Here is a 26,810-nt window from a genome sequence, read left to right as displayed (position 1 = left end):
GTTGAAATTTGCTGAGCTCTCTGAGCACGAGGAGCCCCAGTGACGAAGCCTCAGCAAACAAGCAAGTTAAGCACCTGTGCAAGTTTAGCAACAGGGTGAGGAAGCCAGGGCAATCAACTCTTTCCTCCCTATTCCATACTCACACTAAGTAACTCTAAATAAATATCTATAAATAATTTCCTCACCTTCTCGTAGTAAAAAATTAAGTTTTCCAGGGTAAACAGTCTAGGGATGTACGAAAATCCCTTACCTTTCACGAAACTTGATTCGCGGTGAAGGGAGGCGGTCCGTCCCTCCCCCCGAAATTCTGGCCAGGGAGGAGGCGCCCCATCCCTCCCCCAAAAAATTCTGGCTGGGGGGGAGGCACCCCGCCCCTCCCCCCAAAATTCTGGCTGGGGGGGAGGTGCCCCGTCCCTCCCGCCGCGAATTCTTGCCGGCCGGGATGCAAATGGCAGCGGCCGTAGCTGCTGCCGTTTGCGTCCCTGCAGTCAGCCATGATAGGCTACGTAAATGTTTACGTAGCCTATCATGGCTGAGTGAAAAAAAAACACAAAAAAATGCGCGCACACAAATGGCGGCGCCCATGGGCGCTGCCATTTGCGTACGTGCGGTTTTTTTTTTTTACTCAGCCATGATAGGCTACATAAACATTTATGCAGCCTATCACAGTATTTTTTAAAAATGTAGCCGTGATAGGCTATGTAAATGTTTACATAGCCTATCACGTTTTTTTGGTTTTTTTTTTTTTACTGGAAATGGCGGTGGCGGCAGCCAGTTGGAAGACCGGCCGCAGCTGCTGCCACCGCTGAACCACCGCCGGAGCCGCCGCCAGGGACATTTGCACAAGGTAAGTCCCTTCCCGGGGGGGCGGGGGGGCAGACCATTTTGCCACCAATTTCTGGGGGCTGAATGCACTGGCATCCGGCCTCCCCGAGATTCATGGCGAAATTCTCTGACATCCCTAGTAAACACACCCAAATCAAAAACAGGAAACTGTCCAGAGAGCTTTGGCTGTAGGGAGGTATATAAATAAATAAATAAATAAATAAATTTATATATTTATTACTTGTCTAGACTGCCACGAGCTGAAGCTCTCTGGGAGGGTTATAGAAATTAAAACATTAAAAGACAATACACAAAGTTCAAAAGCCATTTACCTAAAAGCACACAGACAATTTATGCAAGCAACATATATAACTAAAAACAACTTTGAACAGTCAGTCTTAACTAAAGACACATCCAGGACTGATTAAAACTCATCATGTGCTGCAAAATGCCTGGGAAAAGAGATAGGTCTTAACCTAGCACGGAAAATATAATGATGTCCATAGTCACAGTAGTAACTGTAAATAAATAACTATAAATAATTTATCCACCTTCTCATAGTAAACAACTAAGTTTTCCAGGGAAACACACCCAAATAATAATAATAAACAGTTATGAAGGTAGAAAGCCAGCAGGGATGTGGGGGCTATCCAGTGTATTGCACTGAGTGCCACATGTATGACTATCTGCCTGCTGGATGGAAGTCATGGGTGTGTGCTCAGTATAATGAGCTTCTGGCTCTCAGGTAACAAGTGTGTTCCCTTGAGACCAAGGTTGCTGACCTGGAGAAGCTAAGGCAGGCAGAGAGGTTGGTGGATGAGACCTTCAGTGACCTAGTAGCTGTGTCTCACTCCCAAGGTGACAGCTCCTCTGCTGTCATGGAGAATGCGGATCTCAGGGAAGAGGGTGTCATTCTGAGGAAGAGGGAAACGATCCCTTAGAAGGGACCCATTCCTCAGAAGAGGAACAACTATTCTGTCTGCTGAGGATGTGCCTGTGGGGGGAGGGAGGCTTGTGTTAGTGAGAGATTCAATCATTCAACACATAAACAGCTGGGTTTCTGATGGGCATATAGACCACGTGGTGAATAGCCTGCCTGGTGAGAAGGTTGCTGATATCATGTGCCATCTAGATAGCCTAGAAGATAGTGCTGGGGTGGAGTCAGTTGTCGTAGTCTATGTTGGTACAACAATGTGGGGAAATGTAGTCATGAGGTCCTGGAAGCCAAATTTAGGTTGCTAGGTAAGAGGTTGAAATCCAGGACCATCAAGGTGGCTTTTTCAGAAATGCTACCTGCTCCATGTGCAGGGCCAGCTAGACAGGCGAAGCTGAAGAGTATGAACTTGTGGATGAGATGGTGATGCTGGGAGGAGGGGTTCAAATTTGTTAGGCACTGGGGAACATTTTGGGACAAGCCAGGCCTGTACAAGAGGTAAGGGCTCCACTTGAACCAAAATGGAACCAGACTGCTGGCACAACATACAAAGGGTGGCAGAGCTGCTTTTAAACTAAACCCTGGGGGAAAGCCGACAGGAGGTGGGAAGCATCCGGTTCATGTTAAATAATCCCAAAGGGATGAAGAGGAAAATGTTTTGGATTGCCCAAATGTAAAAGGGGAGGAAATAGGCCAGGAACACATGTTAGAACATAATAGCAAATCAAAGGGGCAAACGTCCCATAGCAAAAGATGCACATGCCAGAGGCAACTGGGGAATGCTACCATGTATAGGTGTTTCTATGCAAATGCTAGAAGCCTCCATGCCAAAATGGGAGAGTTGGAGTGCTTGATTTTAAAGGCAAAACTGGATATAGTGGGCATTCCAGAAACCTGGTGGAGCAGAGAGAACCAGTGGGATATGGTCATCTCCGGATATAAACGCTGTAGGAAGGACAGGGAAGGGCATACTGGGGGAGCTGTTGCCCTGTACATCAAAGAGGGCAGTGTTGAGCAGACTAGAACACCTAAAAGAGGTAGGTTCTTCCACAGAAGCACTGTGGGTGACAATACCAGGACCCAAAACTAATTTAGTGCTAGGAACATGCTATTGTCCCCCAGACCAGAATGCTCAGAGTGACCTTGAGATGGATAATGAAATCAGGGAGGCCTCCAAACGAGGAAATGTTGTAACAATGGGCAACTTCAATCACCCCACATTAATTGGATAAATGCATGTTCCAACCACAACAAAGTGGTTAATTTTTTAGATGCTCAAAATGATTGTGCCCTAGAACAGTTGGTCATGGAACTGACCAGAGGGCAGGTGATCTTGGATTTATCCTTAAGTGGTGTCACCCAGGACCTAGTATGAGATGTAAATGTTAAACAAATTGGAAACGGTGATCACAGTGCTATCAGACTTTATATATATATATATATATATATATATATATATATATTTAAGTGGAAAATTGCCTGGGAAGTCTAACACAGTCACATTTGACTTCAAAAGAGAAAACTTCTCTAAAATGAGAGAACTGGTGAAAAGGAAGTTAAAGGGGGGAGTCAAGAGGATTAAATCCCTTCAGAATGCTTGGAGATTTCTCAAAACCACAATAATAGAAGCCCAGCTAAAATGTATACCACAGATTAGGAAAAGTAGCACAAAGTCCAAGAGTTTGCCAGCATGGTTAACGAGCAGTTCTTAAGGGATCTATGAGAGAAAAGAGAGCTTCCTTCAGAAAATTTAACCCTTGCCCAAGTGAGGAAAACAAAAGGGAGCACAAGCTTGCACAAAGACATTGCAAGCAGACAATATGAGATGTTGAAAAGCATTTTGAAAAGCATATTGCTTACAGCATCAAGGCCAACAATAAAGAATTATTTAAAGATATCAGAAGCAGAAAACCAGCTAAATAGGTAGCTGGACCATTGGATGACAATGGAGTTAAAGGAGTACTGAAGAAGGACAAGGAGATTGCAGACAAGCTGAATGAATTCTTTTCATCCATCTTCACTGCAGAAGATATAGGACAGATTCCAGTGCCTGAACTGATGTTTTCAGGAAGGGAGTCTGAGGAACTAAGGCAAATAGTGGTGATGAAAGATGAAGTTCTCAACCTTATTGATAAACTGAAAGCAAATAAATCACTGGGTCCAGATGGTATCCGTCCTAGAGTTCTCAAATAACTCAGATATGAAATTGCTGATCTTCTATCCAAAATATGCAATGTATCCCTAAGATCAGCCTCTATACCAGACAACTGGAAGATGGCCAATGTAACACCAGTTTTCATAAAAGGATCCAGGGGGATCTGGGAAATTACACGCTGGTTAGCTTAATGTCTGTTCCAGGTAATGAGTAAGCATATAGAAGAACAAGCCCTGCTGAAAAAGGATCAACACAGCTTCCGCAAACATAAGTCCTGTCTCACTAACCATTTAGAGAACCAGTGTAGTGTAGTGGTCAGAGTGATGGACTGGGAGCTGGGAGATCCAGCTTCTAGTCCCCACTTGGCCATGGAAACTCATTGGGTGACTAGGGATGTACAAAAGTCACTTACCTTTTTGAAGGGTGACATTCACGGTGGGGGGGAGGCGCTCCGTCCCTCCCCCTGAAATTCTCCCCGGCTGGCTCTGCTCCACAGCGACTCTGCAGAGCTGCTGCCCGGGGCCACCTGCAGCTGGACATCCAGCCTCTGGGCTGCACAGGGATACAAATGGCGGCTGCCGTAGCCGCCGCCATTTGTGTCCCTGTATTTTGCTGTGATAGGCTATGTATATATTTACGTAGCCTATCATGGCCAAAAAAAAAAAGGGAACGTAAATGGCAGTGGCTCTCCCCCTCCCAGATCTTTCTCAAGTTGATATGTTTTGGAGATAGGCTGTCTGAGCTTCAGAAGACATCAGAATAGCTCCAAATCTCCGAGGCGGACTGAGGAGCTTTGTCAGTGGTCTGCTTCACTTTGGAGTACCTTGGTGCTGGTCTGGTTTGCTTCAGATAACACTGAGGCACCCCCAAAGTGCCTCGATTCACTTCAGGATTTGGATTCAGCACTGAAGCAATGCACAGCCCTAGTTAAGATAAACCCTGTAAGGTTCATTCTAATGTTCCCATCATACAGATAGGGGTTTCATCTGAGAGAATAGTGGCTGGCCTATGGCAATTTACTGTGCTCATGTATGAGGGCAGGAGTACCTTGGAGCATCTTTACACCAGTCTAAAATCCCACATTAAAAATGGGGCTTTCTGCTTCCGTTTTAAATGCAGGATCATGATGGACTCCCTTTACACATGCTTCTTTCGCCCCCCTTTCCCCCCTCCTTTTCCTGTTATCTGGGTCTTCTATGTGTTTCATTATACAGCCTGAGCTGCTAGATGGTACTAGCTCCTCTTATAGCCATTTTTCCTCTTTTCACTAGGGATGGCAGAGAATTCCGCCATGGAACTCGGTGAGGCCGAATGCCAGTGCATTTGGCCCCCCGAACTCCGTGGCGGAACGGCCTGCCACCCCACCCCCGCGGATCCCCCCCCCCCAGGATGAGACTTACCTGGGGCGGATCTTCCGGGCAGCGGCGGCTGGTCTTCCGACCGGCTGCCACCGCCGCCATTTGCAGTCTTTTCTTGTAAAACAAACAAACAAACAAACAAAAACACTGATGTGATAGGCTACGTAAAGATTTACGAAGCCTATCATGGCTGGGTTTAAAAAAAAACAAAAAAAAGTGTACGCAAATGGCGGCGGCTACGGCCGCCACCATTTGCGTTCCTTATTTTTGGCCATCTTAGTCTACGTAAATATTTACATAGACAATGATGGCACAAATAAAGGGGAACGCAAATAGCATAGCTGGCGCTATTTGCGTCCCTTTTTGATTTGCCGTTTTAGCCTACATAAATATTTACGTAGGCTAAAACGGCGAATCAAAAAGGGACGCAAATAGCTCCAGCTACGCTATTTGTGTTCCCCTTTATTTTCGCTGTCATAGTCTATGTAAATATTTACGTAGACTAAGACGGCCAAAAATAAGGAACGCAAATGGCAGCAGCCGGAGCCGCTGCCATTTGCGTACGCGGTTCCCCCCCCCCAGAGCCCTCCGCAGCCGGAAATCCGGCTGCGGATGGCTCTGGCCTGGGCTGGGCCTGGCCGGCTGCTCCGTGGAGCTGCCGCGGAGCACAGCCGGCTGTGGAGGAATGGATCGCCTCCCCCCCTTCAAGGATTCCGGGGGGAGGGATGGAATGCCTCCCCCCCATCAACATAATACGCAGAAAGGTAAGTGACTTTCATACATCCCTACTTTTCACAAGGGAACTCAAGTGGAAATCAAGCGCTGTAATTTGATTATCTCCCAACTTAAAAAAAATGCATTTAGTACAGGAGATGCCCTGGCGGTTGATGACATCATCTAAAGGACCTGCAAATTTCCATGAGTAACCAATCTCAGTAGCAAGATAAAACCTTTGTGTGAAGAAGCCCTTGGCCTTTAGTGACAGGAGCAGACTCTGGGGAAAATTGTAGACTTGAGCTGAAAGACACTCTACACTAGGGATAGACAGAACTGTCTGTTTTGCTTTTTAAATTATTCCCATTTTCTCAAGTATATATTCATTCCATCCCATTTCCAGTTTGCAAAGCCTTTGAAATAGTCTGTGCAAAAATTCATATGCAGTATTCCCTAATGCACTTATTTTTGTATGCAGTTTTGGTCAGATAATTGTGTTGCAAAATTCAGAGTAGTGAGAAAACCAGAGGGATAATTGTATTCCAGTTTACATGTTACTCTGGGAAGTGCCAATTAGGTCAATTCACAGTAAAATGTGAGGCTAATGAATTTAGCTCCTTCTCTTCTCTAGACCCTCATGGCTCAATTTTCTTGCCCCAAACAAGGCACATGCTTTTGAATCATTCAAAAGATTTGACACAGTTGTAAGATACTGAAAGATTTCAGGGATGATGTTCATCTAAGACTGTCTATGGGTGACAAGGGGGGGATTTTGTGGTCATAAAACAGGAACTGGATAAACAAATAACAAAGGTGCACCTGATTCATGGCTCCTGGTAAAGATGCTCACACCATTGTTGGAGACAATTCCAGTGCACCTTAAAAATGTGTCAGAGCTTTTGAATGATTCAAAAGCACGTGACTTGACAGTACTTTATTTTGAAAGATTTGATGTGGAGGCCCTGTATTCCAGTGTAGATAATGCAGAGACAAGAGGGAGCCTCTTGGAATTGCTCCATGAACATAAGAAAAGTGTAAATTGCTATCGGTGGTTCGTACAAGAGATAAGTGATTGTATTCATGTTTGCCTGCAAAGCAATGCTGTCATGTTTGATGGGATACAGTATAAATAATGTATGGAACTGGCCATGTGGAACAGATTAGCACCCCTTTTGGCTATATGCTATATGCACTCATTGGAAAGGAAGTGCATTTGGATGATGCAATAGTATACAATGTATCAATAGATATGGAAGCCCAAGATGACATTGGGTAAGAGCTGAGACAATTTATCATTGTCGTAATCATTAGTAGCATTACAGTACTTATATACCATTTTTCTTGTTGTCTTATTTAACGCAAGGTGGTCTACCCAAAGAACAAGACCAAACAACATCAGTGCTACATGGCATTCTATAAATTTTAAGGGAAGTGCCATGAAATTAAAAGACGCTTGCTCCTTGGGAGGAAAGCTATGGCCAACTTAGACAGCATAGTAAGAAGCAGAGACATCACCTTGCCGACAAAGGTCCGTCTAATCAAAGCTATGGTTTTCCCAGTAGTAATGTATGGCTGTGAGAGCTGGACTATAAGGAAGGCTGAGCACCGAAGAATTGATGCTTTCAAACTGTGGTGCTGGAGAAGACTCCTATGAGTCCCCTGGACTGCAAGGAGGTCAAATCAGTCCAACCTAAAGGAAATCAACCCTGAGTGCTCATTGGAAGGACAGATACTGAAGCTGAAGCTCAAATATTTTGGCCACCTAATGCGAAGAGAAAACTCTCTGGAAAAGACCCTGATGCTGGGAAAGATTGAAGGCAAAAGGAGAAGGGGACGGCAGAGGATGAGATGGCTAGATAGCATCACCGATGCAATGAATATGAACTTGAGGACACTCTGGGAGAGAGCGCAGGACAGGAAGGCCTGGCGTGCTATGGTCCATGGGGTCACAAAGAGTCGGACATGACTGAACGACTGAACAACAACAACAACAACCTTTTAAGAGAAGGTTTACTGTGAGTCAGTCGAATTTGATATTGAAGGAGCTATATAACACCTACAAATAGAGAGTGGGCTACATCCAGTTTTCATAGGGTCTAATGTATGCATGACTGTATCTGGATCCAGTCCACTAACTCCAATGGCAGTCTTATTCTATGGTATAGGCCTTTATTATCAATTGTCTTAGGAAGACAGTTCCAATGCACCAGAGTTGTCTGAGAAAATGAAATAAAAAGAGTAAGAGGAACCAACAGGTTGGATCCAGATTTGTGGTGAAGTCAGTGGGACTTAAATGAGTCATGACTAAGATAGATGCTAGTAATTTCAGTGGGTCTGCTCTAAGTTTATGTAAATCTGGAACTGACCCGGATTTAAATATTATTAATATCAACTATGCTGGAAGTGGTGGCAACAGCAACACTCATATGGATGGGAAGATGAAGGGCACTGAAAATCTTATGCATCTCTGTATGCAAGTGTGCACTTGTGTTTGTGTGGATATGTATGCTCTGATGAAGTAGGGCCTGAATATATTTATCAAAGGTGTACACAACATGCTAACTCACCTTGGGTCATCATGTTGTCTGAACACACCAAGTTTTCTGCAGGGTGGGTTAACATGTTGTCTGAACGTAGTGTGTTTTCCACAGGGTGGCTTGTCAACTATGCAGTGTGATTTATTTTTCTCTTACAGGCCACCTTGAGAACCCATGACTTCTTGTTGGGTTGTTAACAAGCCACACTGCATGGTTAACAAGCAACCCTGAGGAAAACACATTTCATTCAGACAACACGATAACCCACCCTGTGGAAAAAGTGCTGTGTTCAGCAACCCACCCTGCAGAAAATGCTCTGTGTACAGACAACACAATAGCCCATAGTTCAACAACAACCCACATCGGGTGGGTTAGCATGTTCTGTGAACCCAGTTGTGTCCCCAAATATGGTTGCAGAGAAGGATCAAATATGACATTTCAACTGTGCATATGAGTAAGAAGGCATGTCCTGTATGCCAAGATTAGGTATATAGGAGAAATATTGAATAAAGAAACATTAGGCATGTGAGTGGAGACAAAAAGGAAAAAGAATAACCACAGGGGAACTGGGTGCAACACAGTAACTGGTGGAGGAAAGATGTGAAAGTAGGAGCACAAATAAAATGTAAAAAGAAGTAAAATTTATTTGAAAGGCTAAAATGTATTATCAAGTGACATTTTCATGTGAAGAGAAGGTGGCTTCTTTTCTTCAACATTCTCTAATTATATTAACATTTTTCTAAAGCCTAATGCAATACGTTCCTGTTCTGCAACTCCAGGACCCTCTTATTTTCTGATCATTCTGGTTACACAATCCAAGGATATAAAATGAGCAAACAGGGTCAGTCCTTACACAAGTTCTTCTGATGATCCTGGAGGGGGTTGTTCAATGAAGGCAATTGGACTGGAGAAGAAGCCACTAACAGAAACCATGCCACCGATGATGAAGTCTCCTGACTGATGATATTTCTGAAGTGGAGGGTAAGGATTTTGGACCCTACCTTTCTCAATATGAGCCTTGCATACCATAGGGGGAAGCAGAAATAGCAGTAAGCCCACTAAAACCACCATCCTCAGGACACAGGCAAATCTTCCTTCTACACACACGGTTTACCCTATTTTCTTCTACAAATCTATCGTTAGCCTTTCCCTAATCCCTTCTCCTTAGCTCTAAATATTACTGACAATATTTATAACATCCTTTGTGGACTTTGTTCTTCGTTTTGCTAGCGGCTTCTTAAACTCCACAGGGATTTTGAGAAACAGCAGAATTAATCACCATCCTTTTGATAATTGGTGGGGAAGGTAATTGCTCATTTCAGTCTGGGATGCCCTGTGAAACTGCTGGAAAAAATGTCTTTGTCACATCTGTATAATAGCTTTCTCTCCCATTTAGACAGATCATGGAGGCCAGTAGATATTTAGATGGGCCACAGCAAGAAATACACAGCAGAAATAATATGATCTGGAATCAGATTTATTTTTTTTAAAAAAAAGACTTTGTTTGATGTGGCCTTTTTCAGAAGATGACCTTGATCGATTTGGCTGTAATCCTATATACACCTACCTGTGAATAAGTGCCATTGAGCTTAATAGGACTTACTTCATTGTGGAAATGCCTAGGAGATACATAGTTATTAATGTATGGGAAGAGAAAGTTGTCTTACAGTGGAGCCCTCTGCATGTTAACTCAGAGGCAAGTCCCACTGTATTTAATGGGAATTATTCCCTACTAAGTGTGTTTAGGATTCCAGCCTTAGATAAGCCAGATAACAGTCTATGAATATAACAAAAAGACAATTCAATAAACAACAACAAAAAAAGCATGTGTGTGTGTGTGTGTGTGTGTGTGTGTGTGTTTTCTTTAAGGAGTTAAGGCTATACAGTTTTCAACCAAGCAGGAAAATTGTGAGCTAAGGCTTACCAGTCTTAACACCACATCCATCCTAAGAAGGCAGAAAGTGCAACTGATTCTCCCAAAGCAGAGATACCATGTGGACAGGAGGGAGAATATGATATGCAGAGAGGATTGTGAGACTGTGGAAAACTGATAACCAACGACGGAGGGCCGCCTAGTTCTCTTTTCCTTGGAGCAGCCTTCCCCAGCCTGGTGCTTCCAGATGTGTTGGACTGCAACTCTCATCACTGCCAGCCAGCATGGCCACCGGGCCCCTGTTTTATGTGCTCCACCCAGGAACTCCAGAACAGGTGCAGTACTTTAAATAGATGATCTCAAACCAAAGGAGGAGACAGCAAATTCTTCCATATGTAATGACAGCTAAGAGAGTCTGTTTAAAGCGCTGCTCCTGGTTTAGACTTCCTTGGTGGATGGTGCATGTTCTGTCCTCATTCTGGAAAAGAGGATGCTTTAAAACAGCCTGCCCCAACCTGGTGCCCTTCAGACAGGGATATCATGAGCGCACAACTAAGTCCAGGGCTGGATCTACACTTCCAATTCGGTTTCACCGCCCGCCTTTCACATTATGCAGTACCCACCTCGTATTGGACTCGGAGTTTCCGGGGTTTGTGCCCCCACTTTCAATACCCTGTTATCCCGGGATTTCCCCCCAGTGTGCTCTGATTTTCCGCCTTTGCTACCATATATGGTCGTTGTCCCCTCCCATGCACGCCCATATACGGCGGTGTTTGTATTTCCCTGGTGGCCAATCACAGCACACCACTCCCCCAGGTTGTGTTCTGGCCATCGATCGCATCTCTCCCTGAACAGTCGGCGTTCGTGAGCAAACAGGTAGCCCCCCTGCACCCCTGCACCCCCGCCCACAGCTTTTTCTTAAAAAACCAAGAGAACTTCTTCGAAGATTCGAAGAATCGTAGTTTGGGGCTTGTAGATATCGCTGCCTGGATCTTATGGTAAGCACTTAAAGAACACTCCCCACCTCTCGTATCCGTGTTGCATTCCACCCTGTGTTTTCCTGCCACTCCCCCAGGTATTGTCCCGGTATCGCTCGCGTCCCTTCCTGAGCAGCTGGCATCCATGAGTAAACAAGTGCCCCCCCCACACCCCTGCCCTTGGCTTTTTTTTTCAATAAGGGGAACATCTTCAAATCTTTGAAGAATCAAAGCTTGGGGCTTGGCAGTATCGGTGCAGCCTCCCCGTCTCCCTGTATCATGCAGCGGGCGCCTAAAAACCAACCCCCACCATTCGGCCACGTGTTGCATTCTGCCCTGAGTATTCCCCCCCCCCACCTCTGCTCTTCCACCCATGGCACCCTCGCTCTGCACTAGGGATGTACGAATTGTGTACCTTCCGTGCCACTTGACTTCCACAGTTTGCTGCCAGTACTCCATAACGTTGTTCGCAAGCCCCCGGAATGCTCCTCTTTTTTTTCCACTCCAAGAATTATGAAGATAAATCCGTACTGACAGCCGTAATTCCGGTGCCTAGCCATCTCCGTGAGTCTGCATAACTTCCGTAAGAAAGGCTATGTTTTGTAGATATTTACGTATTTTTCCCCCTGCCCTGAGATGTGCAGTAATTACTTTCAGCCAAAACACTTCCTCCTCCTCATTGTTGTTGTTTAGTCATTCAGTCGTGTCCAACTCTTTGTGACCCCATGGACCATAGCATGCCAGGCCTCCCTGTCCTGCGCTCTCTCCCGGAGTGTGCTCAACTTCATATTCATTGCATTTGTGATGCTATCTAGCCATCTCATCCTCTGCCGTCCCCTTCTCCTTTTGCCTTCAGTCTTTCCCAGCATCAGGGTCTTTTCCAGAGAGTTTTCTCTTCGCATTAGGTGACCAAAATATTTGAGCTTCAGCTTCAGTATCTGTCCTTCCAATGAGCACTCAGGGTTGATTTCCTTTAGGACGGACTGATTGGAACTCCTTGAAGTCCAGGGGACTCGTAAGAGTCTTCTCCAGCACCACAGTTCGAACGCATCAATTCTTCGGCGCTCAGCCTTCCTTATAGTCCAGCTCTCATGGCCATACATTGCTACTGGGAAAACCATAGCTTTGATTAGACGGACCTTTGTCGGCAAGGTGATGTCTCTGCTTCTTACTATGCTGTCTAGGTTTGCCATAGCTTTCCTCCCAAGGAGCAGGGGTCTTTTAATTTCATGGCTACAGTCACCGTCTGCGGTGATCTTGGAGCCCATGAAAATAAAATCTGTCACTGCTTCCATTTCTTCCCCTTCTGTATGCCAGGAAGTGATGGGGCCAGATGCCATGATCTTAGTTTTTTTAATGTTGAGTTTCAAACCAGCTTTTGCACTCTCCACTTTCACCCTCTTGAGATCCTCTTTGCTTTCTGCCATTAGGGTGGTATCATCTGCATATCTGAGGTTGTTGATAATTCTCCTGGCAATCTTAATTCCGACCTGTGATTCATCCAACCCGGCATTTCTCATGATCTAGTCTGCATATAAATTAAATAAACAGGGTGACAATATATAGCCTTGTCGTACTCCTTTCCCAATTTTGAACCACTCGGTTGTTCCATGTCTGGTTCTTACTCTTGCTTCTTGACCCTTGTACAGGTTTCTCAGGAGACAGGTAAGGTGATCTGGTACTCCCATCTCTTTAAGAATTTGCCACAGTTTGTTGTGATCCACACAATCAAAGGCTTTAGCGTAGTCAATGAAGCAGAAATCGATGTTTTTCTGGAACTCTCTTGCTTTCTCCATGATCCAGCTAATGTTGGCAATTTGATCTCTAGTTCCTCTGCCTCTTCGAAACCCCGCTTGTACTTCCGGTAGTTCTCTGTTCACATACTGCTGAAGCCTAGCTTGTAGGATTTTGAGCATCACCTTGCTGGCATGTGAAATGAGCACAATTGTACGGTTGTTTGAACAGTCTTTGGCATTGCCTTCCTTTGGAACTGGAATGTAAACTGACCTTTTCCAGTCTTGTGGCCACTACTGAGTGTTCCAAATGTGTTGGCATATTGAGTGCAGCACTTTCACAGCATCATCTTTTAGGATCTTAAATAGCTCAGCTGGAATACTGTCATCTCTGCTAGCTTTGTTGTTAGTAATGTTTCTTAAGGCCCACTTGACTTCACTTTCTAGGATGTCCGGCTCAAGTTCAGTGACCGCACTGTCATGGCTATCAAGGACATTCAGATCTTTCCTGTATAGTTCTTCTGTGTATTCTTTCCACCTCTTCTTAATCTCATCTGCTTCTGTTAGGTCCCTGCCTTCTTTGTCCTTTCTCATGCCCATCTTTGCACAAAACCTTCCCTTGAGATCTCTGATTTTCTTGAAGAGATCTCTAGTCTTTCCCATTCCATTGTTTTCCTCGATTTCTTTGCATTGTTCATTTAAGAAGGCCTTCTTGTCTCTCCTTGCTATTCTCTGAAATTCTGCATTCAGTTGGATATATCTTCCCGTTTCTCCCTTGCTTTTCACTTCCCTTCTTTCCTCAGCTACTTGTTAAGTCTCATCAGACAGCTACTTTGCTTTCTTGCATTTCTTTTTCTTTGGGATAGATTTAGTTGCTGCCTCCTGAACAATGTTACGGACCTCCATCCGGAGTTCCTCAGGCACTCTGTCTATCAGGTCTAATCCCTGAAATCTATTCCTCACCTCTACTGTATATTCATAATGGATATGATTTAGGTCATACCTGAATGGTTTAGTGGTTTTCCCTACATTCTTCAATTTAAGCCGAAATTTTGCGATAAGAAGCTCATGATCTGAGCCACATTCAGCTCCAGGTCTTGTTTTTACTGACTGTATAGAGCTTCTCCATTTTTGGCTGCAAAGGACATCATCTATCTGATTTCGATATTGACCATCTGGTGATGTCCATGTGTAGAGTCGCCTCTTGTGCTGTTGGAAAAGAGTGTTTGCTATGCTCAGAGCCTTCAAGTGAATTCAATCCCATTTCAGTCCGTGGCGGAATTCTCTGACATCCCTGCTCTGCACCCACTGTGCCCCCCCTCGTCTGGACACCACCCTCCTCCTTGCCCTTGCCCCGCCGGATGTGTATCGCGGCTCCTCAAGCTGCTCCCTCCGTGGCAGCATGGTTAAATTTTTCTTTGGGAGACTTCCGCGCTGCTCTCATCGCTGTGAATGCCATCCCTTCTCCAAGAGCACCCCTGTGTACTGCGCGAGGTGGCCACGTCCCCCCCTCAACACCTTCCCAAGAGTTTTCAGGGTGTTATTCCCCTAAATATGAGGGGTGTGTTTCCCCCTCCCCTCCCCGAGACTGTCAAGGCATGCCTGTTCTTGTGAAAACAACTTTGCCAGAGACTGCTGGACTGGCATTATGGGGATTGTGCGCTGTACGGCTGATTGGCATTCGGGCGACATGTGCATGTATCAGCACACATTCCCATGGGATGGCATTTGCCCTGGAGCGTGAGTCAGAGTGGCTTCCCCCACTTTTCTAGGGATGTATGAAAGTCACTTACTGTTTTGCAGATCTGCTTCACCGTGTGGGGGGGAGGCGCTCCGTCCCTCCCCCCGGAATCCTCGATGGGGGGGAGGCGCTCCATCCGTCCCCCCAGAGTCCTGCCTGGCCAGCTCCACTCCGTGGGGATTCCATGGAGCCGCTGGCCAACTCCGCCCGCAGCTGGACATCTGGCCGCTGGGCAGCAGGGACGCAAATGACGGCAGCTGTAGCCACCGCCGTTTGCGTCCCTGTACTTAACCGTGATAGGCTATGTAAATATTTACGTAGCCTATCATGGCAAAGTAAAAAAAAAATGTGTACGCAAATGGCGGTGGCTATGGCGGCCTCCATTTGCATTCTCTATTTTCCGCAGTTCTAGCCTATGTAAATATTTACGTAGGCTAGAATGGCGAAAATAGCGAATGCAAATGGCGGCTGCCATAGCTGCCGCCATTTGCATACACTGTGCCCGGCAGCGGCCAGCCAGGAGACCAGCCACCGCTGTCGCCGCCGCACCTTCCTCCATCGCCGCACCTGCCACCGCCGCACTCGCCGCAGCTACCCCACTGCACCCGCTGCCACCGCCGCTGCACCCTCTGCCGCCACCCTGCCACACCCACCACACTCACCGCCGCACCTGCCGCCTCTGCACCAGCTGCCGCCGCCCCGCCACCCCGCCACTGTACCCGCCATCGCCGCAGCACCCGCCGCCACCCCGCCGCACCCACTGCACCTGCTGCCGCTGCATCCGCCGCCACCGCACCCGCTGTTGCACCCGCTGCCGCCGCACCCGCTGCCGCCGCCACTCCACCGCACCCGCTGCCGCACCTGCCACCGCCACACCCGCCACCGCCGCCACCCCACTGCCGCCGCAGAGTCACCAGCAGGGCTTAACCCAATGACACAGTTTCAAGCATTCCCGTTAGTGCAGTAGCTGCTTCACCCATTCAGATTATGTAACCTGTTCTTCCCATTCACAGTAGCGCAGTATCTTTAATCTTTCACAATATCCCAATGGTGGATGAGAGGGAAGAGGTGTGGGGTAAACTACAGGGGCTTAATTCAGCGCTTCCAGTAAAGTTCCCAGAGCAGGGGTGTGCGGTCAGGGGTGGGGAACAAGTCTCTCTCATTCGCTGAGCATCACCTACAGCGTAGATGATGTTCAGTCTTACTCTGCCTACAGAGCCCCGAAGTAGGGTGGTTTCAAGTGCTGTGTGCTGTGAAAGTGGGTTTTTAGGTAGGGTATACTCTATTTTTCTTGCTTTGTGTGCCCTGAACCAAACAATTGGACCAAAGCAATTTCATGAAAATCCAGATATAACCAGAAAGCACTTCTCATTCCATTTCCATGTAGATGGGGCCAAGGGCACAAATGTGTGGCTCTCCATTTATATTATCAGTTCACACGTTATCCTTCTTTCAATTGACACATTACCTTTCCTTCATAAGAGTTTATCAGTGAACAATGAAATTAATTGTAGACATCAGTACAGAATATCAGCATTCGTTAATTCATTACTGGATCTCTTTCCAAATAGCTATGATTGGATCCTACCTGGTTAAACCAGCCATGCCAAGTTATGGCATCCTTATCAACAGTGAACGCTTGGTCTAGAGGAGTGTGGGGATCCATCCTCCCAACTCTCACTCTATGAAACGATTGGTTGGAGAAAATGATCCTGTCGATTATATCCAATCCAGAGACTAGCTCCCCGTTTTGTTTAAAGGGAATGTTGTCCTCCACAATGTGCTAATGTGAATGAGGAAAACAGGCTACATAATGTGAATGGGTAAAACCGCTACTGCCCTAGCTACATATTGTGGATAGGAAAACAGTGATCCACAAATCCCACTGTGAAGTTCTGAAACTTCACAACTTCAGAAGTCCACCCCCCACCCCCACCCCATGTTCGCAAGTCAGTATTGTCTTTGTAAAAGCAAACAGTAACACCTTTCTCATTTGTGCATACACCGGGAGAGGGGATTGAATGGAAAGGGGTTACACTTCTTTTGGGGTTAATCTGTGGAAGGAAAAATTGCTTTACTGTGCGCTCCTATGCATGTTTACTCAGAAGTAAGTCCCACTGTGTTTAACAAGGCATATTCCCTAATAAGGGTCCTTACAACTGCAGCCTTAGGATACTGAAAGTACAATCCATGGATATAAGCTAAAGACAAAAATGAGTTGAAACTCAAGGCAAAGGGACTAACTCCATGGACTAATTTTTTTTAACATGTAGTGAGAAAGTATGTTGAGAGAAAGAGGACATGTTTCACATCTTCAATGCAATACATTGGGAAGAGTGTGTAAAATAGGATATTTTGTTCAATCATCCTTTTTTGGCTTCCAAATTACAATGGGGGTGAGGAGGGAAAACCCCACACTTAACTTTTAGAGCCAGGAGTCATTGGTGGCAGTTGGGTGATGCCATGTTCAGCGCCATGTAAGTGCCTGGCAGAGGCAAGCAGGCTGGCAGAGCTTGGCAGAGTTGGGCAGGCTTGCAGAGGCTGGCGGAGGCAGCTAGGTTGGCAGAGTTACCATTCCTTCACCAATCCAAACTCCCTCCGCTCCTCCTTCTCTTCCTGCCCCTCCACATCCACTTTCAAAGATGCAGACACATTGAAGATAGCCTTTCTGGATTGCGCCTACAAATATACAAGCCAGAGTTGGCACTTTGTGGAGGTGGTGCTTTCCCTTGGAGCTGCTCTGAACCACTTCGTATCATGAGGGGGTTCCTCCGAATCGGCCTCCTTCTCCTTTTTTTTCTGGCATCGTACCAAGGTGAAAAGCCTTAGTGCCTTGCCCATTGGGACATCAGACTCTTGGCAAGCGAAGCAGGACAGAAAATGCCTTGCCCACCAGGGCATCTGACTCTTGGCAGTGGAAGCAGGACAGTGCCTTGCCCACCATGGCATCCAACACTTGGTTCATGAAGCAGGATGGTGCCTTCCCCAGAGGGACCATTGATTTGGGAGAGCAGACATTGCCTGGCCCAGTAGGGACATTGCATCTTCACTGCAGTCAGTGCCTTGCCCAGAAGGGCCATTGAATCTTCAACATGGACACTGCCTAGCCTGGCAGGCCTACTGATTCTTGAACAGGACAGTGGCTAGCCCAGCAGGGCCATTGACTTTTGATAGCTCACAGTGCCTAGCCAAGAAATGGGAAACTTTGTCTTGAGATGGGACAATGAGTAGCCCAACAGGGCATATTCTTGATGGAAGACCTGCCTGGGGCCTGGCGGGTGGACACGGAAACAAACCAAGCTGAGAGCATCAAGAGGTCACTCATGTAGGGGAACACTCTGAGGGGTGACTCCAGCTCTACCGCCCTGGGCACCACACTAAAAGCAAATGAAGGAACAATGCAGAAAGGAAACTCCCTACATGCCAAAGGGAAGAGGGAGGGGAATTAACACTGCATTATTCACCGGGACTTGAAACTGGAGAATGAACCACACCCTTCCTGCCGAAGTAATACAGGAATATACTGTTTTTCTTTAAAAAAGAAAAGAAAAGGCTGGGACGTTGGCATTAAAAATAATAAAATACAGAAATTGGTTCTCTGGAGGCTCTTTTCCTGAACAAAGAAGACAACACAGCCTGTCTGCCAGGAGGGCCCATCCACATAGCAGACCCATACCATCTCAGTGGAAATGGAGGGAGACATAGAGATGCTACTGCATCCCCTTACATTCAGAGCTAGGTTTTGTCAATGAGCACAGAGACTGACATAATTAAGTATGGAGGAGGAGGAGGTTTATGCTCTGAGTGGAGGACCCTTACAGATACAGACATGGTAGCATCATCCCCTTGGGTAAAACCATTATTGGGTTAGTGTACTGAAGCTCAGTGAAATAATAATAGGAAAAATAGTACGAATAAGTCCTACTTATCACAATTGCAAGAATAACTGGAATGCCATGCCTGACTCAAGGAAAGACAAAGGAAAGCAGCCCAAAGAATGAAAAACAGCACAGTTAGCGTGATTGTCTGTGCAGGTCATTCGCCTGTGGGATTGAGGGAGGGGTAGCCTAGCAGTGGCAGATTGACTTTGAGGAAGACCAGCTGCTCCACTAAGTCTGCGTCCAAGCAGGAGTGGTGGGGTGTCACCACATCATCTGTCCTGGAGAACACCCTCTTGCTTGGGACACTGATGGGTGGGTAGCTGAGTCTTTCCCTGGCCACATGAGCCAAGTCCGGCCAAACTAGGCTGAGGGATGACCAGTATGCCATGGGGTCTGTGGTCCAGTCCTCCAGAAGCTCTGCCAGGTAATGCTGCACAGACATTGCAGCGGTGTCCTGGCAGACGGGTTGGGTGCCTCTCCCCCCAACTGCTGACTGCACTGCATTGCCCTGGCCCATAAGCCCTGGCCTTTGGTCCTGCTGGGACTGATGCCACTGGAAGGGATGGGAAACAGTCTCCCCTCCTCCTCCCCCTCCTCCTCCTGCATCTCACCCAGGCAGCCTCTTTGCCCATTTCCCCCTCATTTGCCCCACCAGTTTTTCCAGCCACAGCATCCAGGAGTTGTCCCCACAAAGGCCGTCATTCAAGCGCAGATCACACACAGTGGCCAACATGTACATCCCAGTACAGGGGTTCTATCCACCAAACTAGGCCATCCCTCAGCCTTGTCACCATGTCCTACACATCTGGCAGGAAGCACTTGTCTGTGACGGGATCCCCAGTCTCCAGGAACTCACCCATCTGCTTCTGGAGATGCCAGGCCACAGGGATCACCTGGCTGAGGAGGGCAGTGCTGGTGCTCAGGGTCTCAGTGGCCTCGAGGAACAGCTTGAGGACCACCATAAGCTGGGACATGGCATCCCACTGCTGCCTGCCCAGGGGTGCCTAGATGCCAATGTCCCCGATCCTGGACACCGTGTGGACAGCACACTGTTGCTCCAACATACATTCGAGCATGAGGTAGGAATTGCAGTGCATTGCCACATCCTACACCAAGCTATGTTATGGGAGCCCCAATTCTGCCTGCTTCTCCTGCAGCAGCCTACTGCCCTTGATGCTGTGGTGGAAGTGACCAGTCACCTTCCTACAGCTCTCCAATAGGTTTCAGATGCCAGACATGGGGGTGGGATACGCCTTGCTGCTACCCATTCCAAGGGTGTCCCTCACAGTCAGGTTGAAGATATGAGTGATGCAGTGGATACCCTCGAATCCACTATCATGAACAGCCTTCACCATGTTACCCCCCTCATCCATGACTATGTATCCATGGGTGAGCTGTTGACCGGCCAACCACCCTTCCACCATGCTGTTCATGGCCTCTGTTATCTCTGCTGCCATGTGGGACTGGTCCATGACTTGTGTGTGAAGGAGGGCCCAGCAATACCCATCCTTCCTGCCAGTCCCAGAACTGCTGGCTGCTACCATCCCTGGGGCTGCCCCAGTGAGCTGCCAGGGACAAGTAAGTGTGTGCTCCACCCTCACTGGACCAAATGTCCGAGGTGAAGTGCACCACCTGCAACTCTGCCTGGTGCACATGGTCCACCACTTTCTCCTGGCATCATGCCTGGTACAGGGAGGGAACCACCCACCTGCTAAAGGTGGTGTGACATGGAAGCTTGTAGTAGGGCACCACCAGGGCCATCAACCTCTTGAACCCCACATTTTCGATGAGGCAGAATGGCTGGTTGTCCAATGCCACCATCTCATTAATGCATTTGGTGATCTGGTTGGGTGCTGGAAACCTCCAGCTGGTGGACCCATACTTTCCCCACTCCATCTCCTCTATGGTGGCCTGCTTTAAACCCTTGGGGGTGAGAGACAGAGAGCTTGCATGAGTTCCAGAGGCACTACCAGCCTTATGCTTGCCTCTGCTGCCTGTTTTTCCCTGCCGGCACATAGCAGTGCTGGGATCCGCTCCCAACAATGCTGCCCTGACATTTTGGTGGAGGAGGAGACACAGACTGCCTGCCTTGACTTTTGGGGGGCAGCACACGAGCGGGGGAACAATGGAAGAGGAGTCAAGTGCTGGAACCTCTACCTGCTGCTCCTTCTCCAACACACCCTGGAAGATCTCCTCCTCTTTGCCCTCCACCATGCTGAGGATGTCCATCAGTGGGCTCCCCTTTTCCACTATAGAAGGAGATGCTGCTTCACCTTGGGCAAAAGTGTGACTACTGCACCTGCCCATGCCAGCCTACTCAAACAGTGACCTCCGAGCACTGCAACTGGCCTCCATGCTCTGCTGCCCTACTGCACCGGGAAGCACTATCTGGACTAGGGGACAGACAGCTCACCTAATGGTGCTGCTAGTGACAGCAGCACCTCACCTACCTCTGCCCCTGCCAACACCCCAAAGATGCCTTATATTGCACTGCATTGCTTTGCCACACAGTGGAGTGTTAATGGAATAAGTAGGTAATTATTAATATAAATACTATGTGTATTGTGCTTCTTCAACACTGTCTTGGAATCTGGACGTATAGTGTTGGTGGAACAACAACCTAGCACACACACATACACAGACACAGACCCACAAGAGCTAAAGAAAAGCAGAACTACCTAAGCTAGGAGTGCACGAAAGCCACTTACCTGGTCTCGCAGCTTGCTTCGCGGTGGGGGGGAGGCGCTTCGCTGCTCCCCCGAAGTTCAGGCTGGGGGGGGGGAGACTTCCCGCCTCGCCCGGCCGAAATTCAGGCCGGGGAGGAGGTGCCTTGCTTCGCCCGGCCGCGAAATAAAAAGTTAAAAAAAAAATGTCCCCGTGATAGGCTACGTGATGATTAACGTAGCCTATCATGGCTAGATCTGCAAAGTCAGCCGTGATAGGCTACGTTAATCGTCACGTAGCCTATCACGGGTGACTTAAAAAAAAAAAAAGTGCGTGAGCAAATGGCGGCCCCCATAGGGAGCCGCCATTCGCGTTCCTTATTTGGTCGCTGTAGTCTACGTAAATCTTTATGTAGACTACAGCGACCAAATAAGGAACGTGAATGGCAGCTCCCTATGGGGGCCGCCATTAGCCGTACGTGCTTTTTTTTTTTTTTAAGTCACCCGTGATAGGCTACGTGACGATTTACGTAGCCTATCATGGCTGACTTTGCAAATCTAGCCGTGATAGGCTACGTTAATCATCACGTAGCCTATCACAGGGGTGTGTTTTTTTTTTTTACTTTTATTGGAATGGCGGCGGTGGCAGCCGGTCGAAAGACCAGCTGCCGCCTCTGCCCCTGTTGAAGACCAGACGAACCGCCACCGGGACCCGCTGCCAGGAGGGACATTCGGGAAAGGTAAGTCCCGTCCCGGGGAGTGCGGGGGGCAGGGGGGTGCGGAGAATTTCTCCCCGAAACTACTTCGGGGGGCCGAACACATTGGCACTCGCCCCCCCTGAAGTTTCGGGGAGAAATTCTCCCCCATCCCTAACCTAAGCAAATGTTGGGTGTCTTTAATTTATTGTTTTATATTTCATGTTATTTTAGAGAAGGCAGGGTAACTTCAAGAAATACAGGACGACACCTCAGGCAATAAGATAAGAGCCAAGAGAAATTGAACAACAACAACAATAATAATAATAACCCTTCTTTAATTTCTGTTTTGGGAGGATCAACACAAAGAAAACACAGACAGTTCACTTCAGCTTGGGCTGGGGGCGGGGCGGGAACACACTAGACACATAGGCTGCTATTATATGCCTTTCTTTAAGAAGAAAGAAGGAAAGAAAGAAAGAACTAAATGCTTGAATATGACTTAAAAGGGGGTGGGGGGAGGAGGAACATGCCCAGAAGTCAATGTTTGCTTTTAAAAATAGAAATAAGACTGGGTTTTTAAAAATCTAGAAGAGACAGAGTTGACAGACAAAAACAACAAGAAAATAGAATGGAGAAAGCAGAAGTGAGGGTCAACTTTAAACAAACACAGGCTTTTCCATAGTCCAAAAGTGAGATAATCAAAAAAATACAGGAATGGCAGGGGATGGAGAGCGTAGCAGCAACAAGCGAGGAAAAGCTATGTTAGTTTGAAAAAAATATGGAAATGAGAGAAGAATCTAATCTAATTCAAATAACAAACGAGCTGGAGGTAGAAGGAAATATGAGAAGGCGGCTGGAAGGGGTCCTGCAAACAAGACACCGTCCAAAGGGGAGGGACAAGGAAGGGACGATCCCACTGCAACCAAGCTGTTTCCTTTTAATTTCACTTTTGAGTAGGGATGTACGAAAGTCACTTACCTTTTCGCAGCTTGGCTTCGCGGTGGGGGGGAGGCGCTTCGCTTCTCCCCCCGAAGTTCAGGCGAGGGGGGGGAGGCGTCCCGCCTCACCCGGCCGAAATTCAGGCCGGCGAGAAGCGCCCCATCTCCCCGGCCGTGAAACAAAAAGTGAAAAAAAAAACCCGTGATAGGCTACGTAACGATTAACATAGCCCATCATGGCTAGATTCCCAAAGTCAGCCATGAAAGGCTACGTTAATTGTCACGTAGCCTATCACGGGTGACTTTTGGAAGAAAAAAAAAGCGTTGCCCTTATTTTCGCCGTAGTCTATGTAAATCTTTACGTAGACTAGGCGTGCCAAAATAAGGAATGCAAATGGCGGCCCCCATGGGCCGCCGCCATTTGTGTACACGCTTTTTTTCCCCCCAAAGTCACCTGTGATAGGCTACGTGACGATTAACGTAGCCTATCACGGCTGACTTTGGAAATCTAGTCGTGATAGGCTACGTTAATCGTTACGTAGCCTATCACGTTGTTTTTTTTACTTTATTTTGTAATGGCGGCGGCGGCAGCCGGTCGAAGACCGGCCGCTGCCCCCAATCCCGCTGAACCGCCGTCGAACTGCCGCTGGGACCCGCCACTGAGAGGGACATTCGCAGGAGGTAAGACCCATCCCGGGGGGGGGGGGTGGCGGAGAATTTCACCGCCAATTTCGGGGGGCCGAATGCATTGGCATTCGGCCTCACCAAGATTCGTGGAGAAATTCTCAGAAATTCTCCGCTATCCCTACTTTTGAGGAAAGCCCAACAGTGATCAAAATTGAATAAACTGAAGGAACGACTCCTAGGATTGCACATGCACGTGGACATGTGCACACGTACACACACACACACATGATCATCTACCTACACCAGCCCTCTCCCAAAGACACAGCTAGCACAATAACCAAATGCAGCCTTTAGCCGAAGTATATATACCCCCTTCCTCCACCAGTCTTTCTGACTGGAGACTGCTGGCGTCGCTTCTGGCTGAGAGTTCCTATTCACCAAAACACACTCCCTCCTCCTCCTGCACTCACCTTCCCACCTCCCCCCACCTTCCCGCATCTGCTCTCCTTCCCCTTCCCTTCCTCCTCCTCCTCCTCCTGCTGCTCCTCATGCCTCTCCATGTGAGCTTTCAGAAGGTGATACATTTTGGAGACAGCCTGTCTGGACTGCTCAGGCATTAAGTAGAGCTTTGAATATATGAGACAGAGGAGGTGCTTTGTTGGGGGGGCACTTCGCTCTGGGGTGCCACAGGACTGGTTTGACCCGCCCTCTGTATCATGAGGATTTTGCTCCAAATAAGCCTGCTTCACCTCATTATTTGGGCTTCATAACGAGGTGGTGCATAGACCTACTTTTTTACATGTAAAGGGGAGCTTCATTTCTTCAACTTTACCTTAAACATATTAACTTTTTCTGTCGCCTAATCAAATAAATCACTGTTCCCTAGCTCTAGGACTCTCTTACAATATATTCTGACCATTCTAGTGGTGGAAGAGCCAAAGGATATAAAATGTGCAAACAGCTCAGTCCTTTAAAAAGTTCCTCTGATAATGCCAGAGAGAGCTCTTCAGTGAAGGCTATTGGATTAGAGACAAAGCCGTTAACAGAAACCATGCCACCAATGATGAAGTCTCCTGACTGATGATACTTCGGAAGTGGAGGGTAAGGTTTTGGGATGCTACCCTTGTCAATATGAGCCTTGCATACCATGGCAGAAAGTAGTGCTAGTAGCAAATCCAGTAAAGCCACCATCCTTAGTACAAGGGCAAATCTCCCCTCTACACACCTACTCCCTTATTTTCTTCTAGAACACCATAATTAAAGTATTTCCTTTTCCTAGTACCTCTCCCAAACTCTTACTAGTGATATTTATAGCATCCTTTGCAGTCTTCATTATTGCTAGTGGGGTTTTGAGAAACAATGGTGGTGGGAACAACGTGCAGAATTAGTTATTGTATTGTACTTTCTACAGGGAAACAATGTCTAAATGCAGATGTCTTGTCTTGGCAACCTGCACCAATTAAGGGGAAGAAATTTAAACAACAATAAGAAGAGGTGGGAGCAAATCCAGTAAGTATAGCAGATGATTTCCCAGGAGAAGGAGAAAATACTGCGTTAAGCTTTGCTAGAATTGCAAAGGGAAGCTATAGAGATACAGCTTGTAAAGGACTGGAAGACCATTCATGGCAGTCAGTGGTCAAAAGAAACCACCATTCTCTAGGCTTTTACGAATATTGATGTATCTGACCTGGAATTTCATGGGGAATTACTTGTACAACAATTACCCTCTAGGAATGGAAAGAAAAAGGGATGGGGATGGAGATAGAGAAGAGAAAAGGCAGCTTGGGCTCCAGTTCTTAAAGTTACAATTGTTGTAATGACCAGTTGGGATGGAAACATTTATTTTATAGTATCTAGGGATGTCAGAGAATTCCTCCACGGATCTCGGGGAGGCCGAATGCCAGCGCATTCGGCCCCCCGAAATCAGTGGCGGAACAGCCTGCACCCCCCCCGGGTTGAGACTTACCTGGGGCGGATCTTCCGGGCGGCAGCGGCGGTGGCAGCTGGTCTTCCGACCGGCTGCCGCTGCCGCCATTTCCAGTTAAAAAAAAAAGACATGATAGGCTACGTAAAGATTTATGTAGCCTATCACGGCTAGGTTTTTTTTAAAAAAAGTGATAGGCTATGTAAATGTTTATGTAGCCTATCATGTCTGACTTAAAAAAACCACCAACAACGCGCGTACGCAAATGACGGCAGCCACGGCCACCGCCATTTGCGTTCCTTATTTTGGCACGTCTTAGTCTACATCAAGATTTATGTAGACTAAGACGGTGAAAATAAGGGGAATGCAAATAGCGTAGTGGACTTTTAAAAAAAAAAGTCAGATGTGATAGGCGCTGGTTTTTTTTTTAAGTCAGACGTGATAGGCTATGTAAACTTTTACATAGCCTATCACGGCTGACTGCAGGGACGCAAACGGCGGCAGCTACAGATGTCCGGCTGCTGGCGGAGCAGGCCGGCGGCTCCACAGAATCCCTGTGGAGCAGAGCCATCCATCCAGGATTCTGGGGGGGGGAGGAACGGAGCGCCTCCCACCCATCCAGGATTCCGGGGGGAGGGACGGAACACCTCCCCCCCACCATAAACATAATCCATGAAAGGTAAGTGATTTTCATACATCCCTATACGAAACCCCACTTACCTGGCTGCGCTGGGTTCCGCAGGTGGGGGGAGGTGATCCGTTCCTCCCCCCAGAATCCTTGACGGGGGGGAGGCGATCCGTTCCTCCCCCCCGGAATCCTGCCCGGCTGGCTCTGCTCCGTGGCCAGGCCACGGAGCCGCCGGCTGGGCCAACCCACAGCAGGGCCTCCAGCCGCTGCCGGGCTGCTGCGGACACAACTGGCATCCTATGAAGGGGACGCCATTTGTGTCCCTACACCAGCCCATGATAGGCTACGTAAATATTTATGTAGCCTATCATGGCTAAAGGAGGGACACAAATGGCATTCCCTACGCCATTTACATTCCCGCTTTAGCCGTGATAGGCTACGTAAATATTTACGTAGCCTATCATGGTGAAAAAGGCAACACAAATGGTGGCTGCTGTAGCCGCCGCCATTTGCGTTCCTTTTTTTTTTGCCGTGATAGGTTACGTAAATACTTACGTAGCCTATCACGGCCATTCCAAAGACACGAATGGCGGCTGCAGATGCG

The 26,810-nt window shown here is 47.5% G+C and overlaps 1 protein-coding gene across 1 annotated transcript in view; it reads right to left on the bottom strand.

The window, feature by feature from the left end:
* LOC146341905 (vomeronasal type-2 receptor 26-like) overlaps nt 1–19,170 on the bottom strand; it is a 34,964-nt gene extending 15,794 nt beyond the window's left edge. The window contains exons 1-3 of the mRNA XM_084807746.1: nt 18,891–19,170; nt 18,027–18,118; nt 17,420–17,526 (exon numbers count right to left, since the gene is read on the bottom strand). Of these exons, the coding sequence (XP_084663872.1) occupies nt 17,420–17,526; nt 18,027–18,118; nt 18,891–19,170 (479 nt within the window). The remainder of the gene's footprint in view (nt 1–17,419; nt 17,527–18,026; nt 18,119–18,890) is intronic.
* Between the last annotated feature and the right edge of the window lie 7,640 nt (nt 19,171–26,810).

This window comes from Heloderma suspectum, chromosome 6 (assembly GCF_057233095.1).
Source record: "Heloderma suspectum isolate Gila_16-S chromosome 6, 16-S_ref, whole genome shotgun sequence".
NCBI classification, from domain to species: Eukaryota; Metazoa; Chordata; class Lepidosauria; order Squamata; family Helodermatidae; genus Heloderma; species Heloderma suspectum.
The sequence above is the reverse complement of the archived record's forward strand: the minus strand, read 5'-3'. Positions and strand labels throughout refer to the sequence as shown.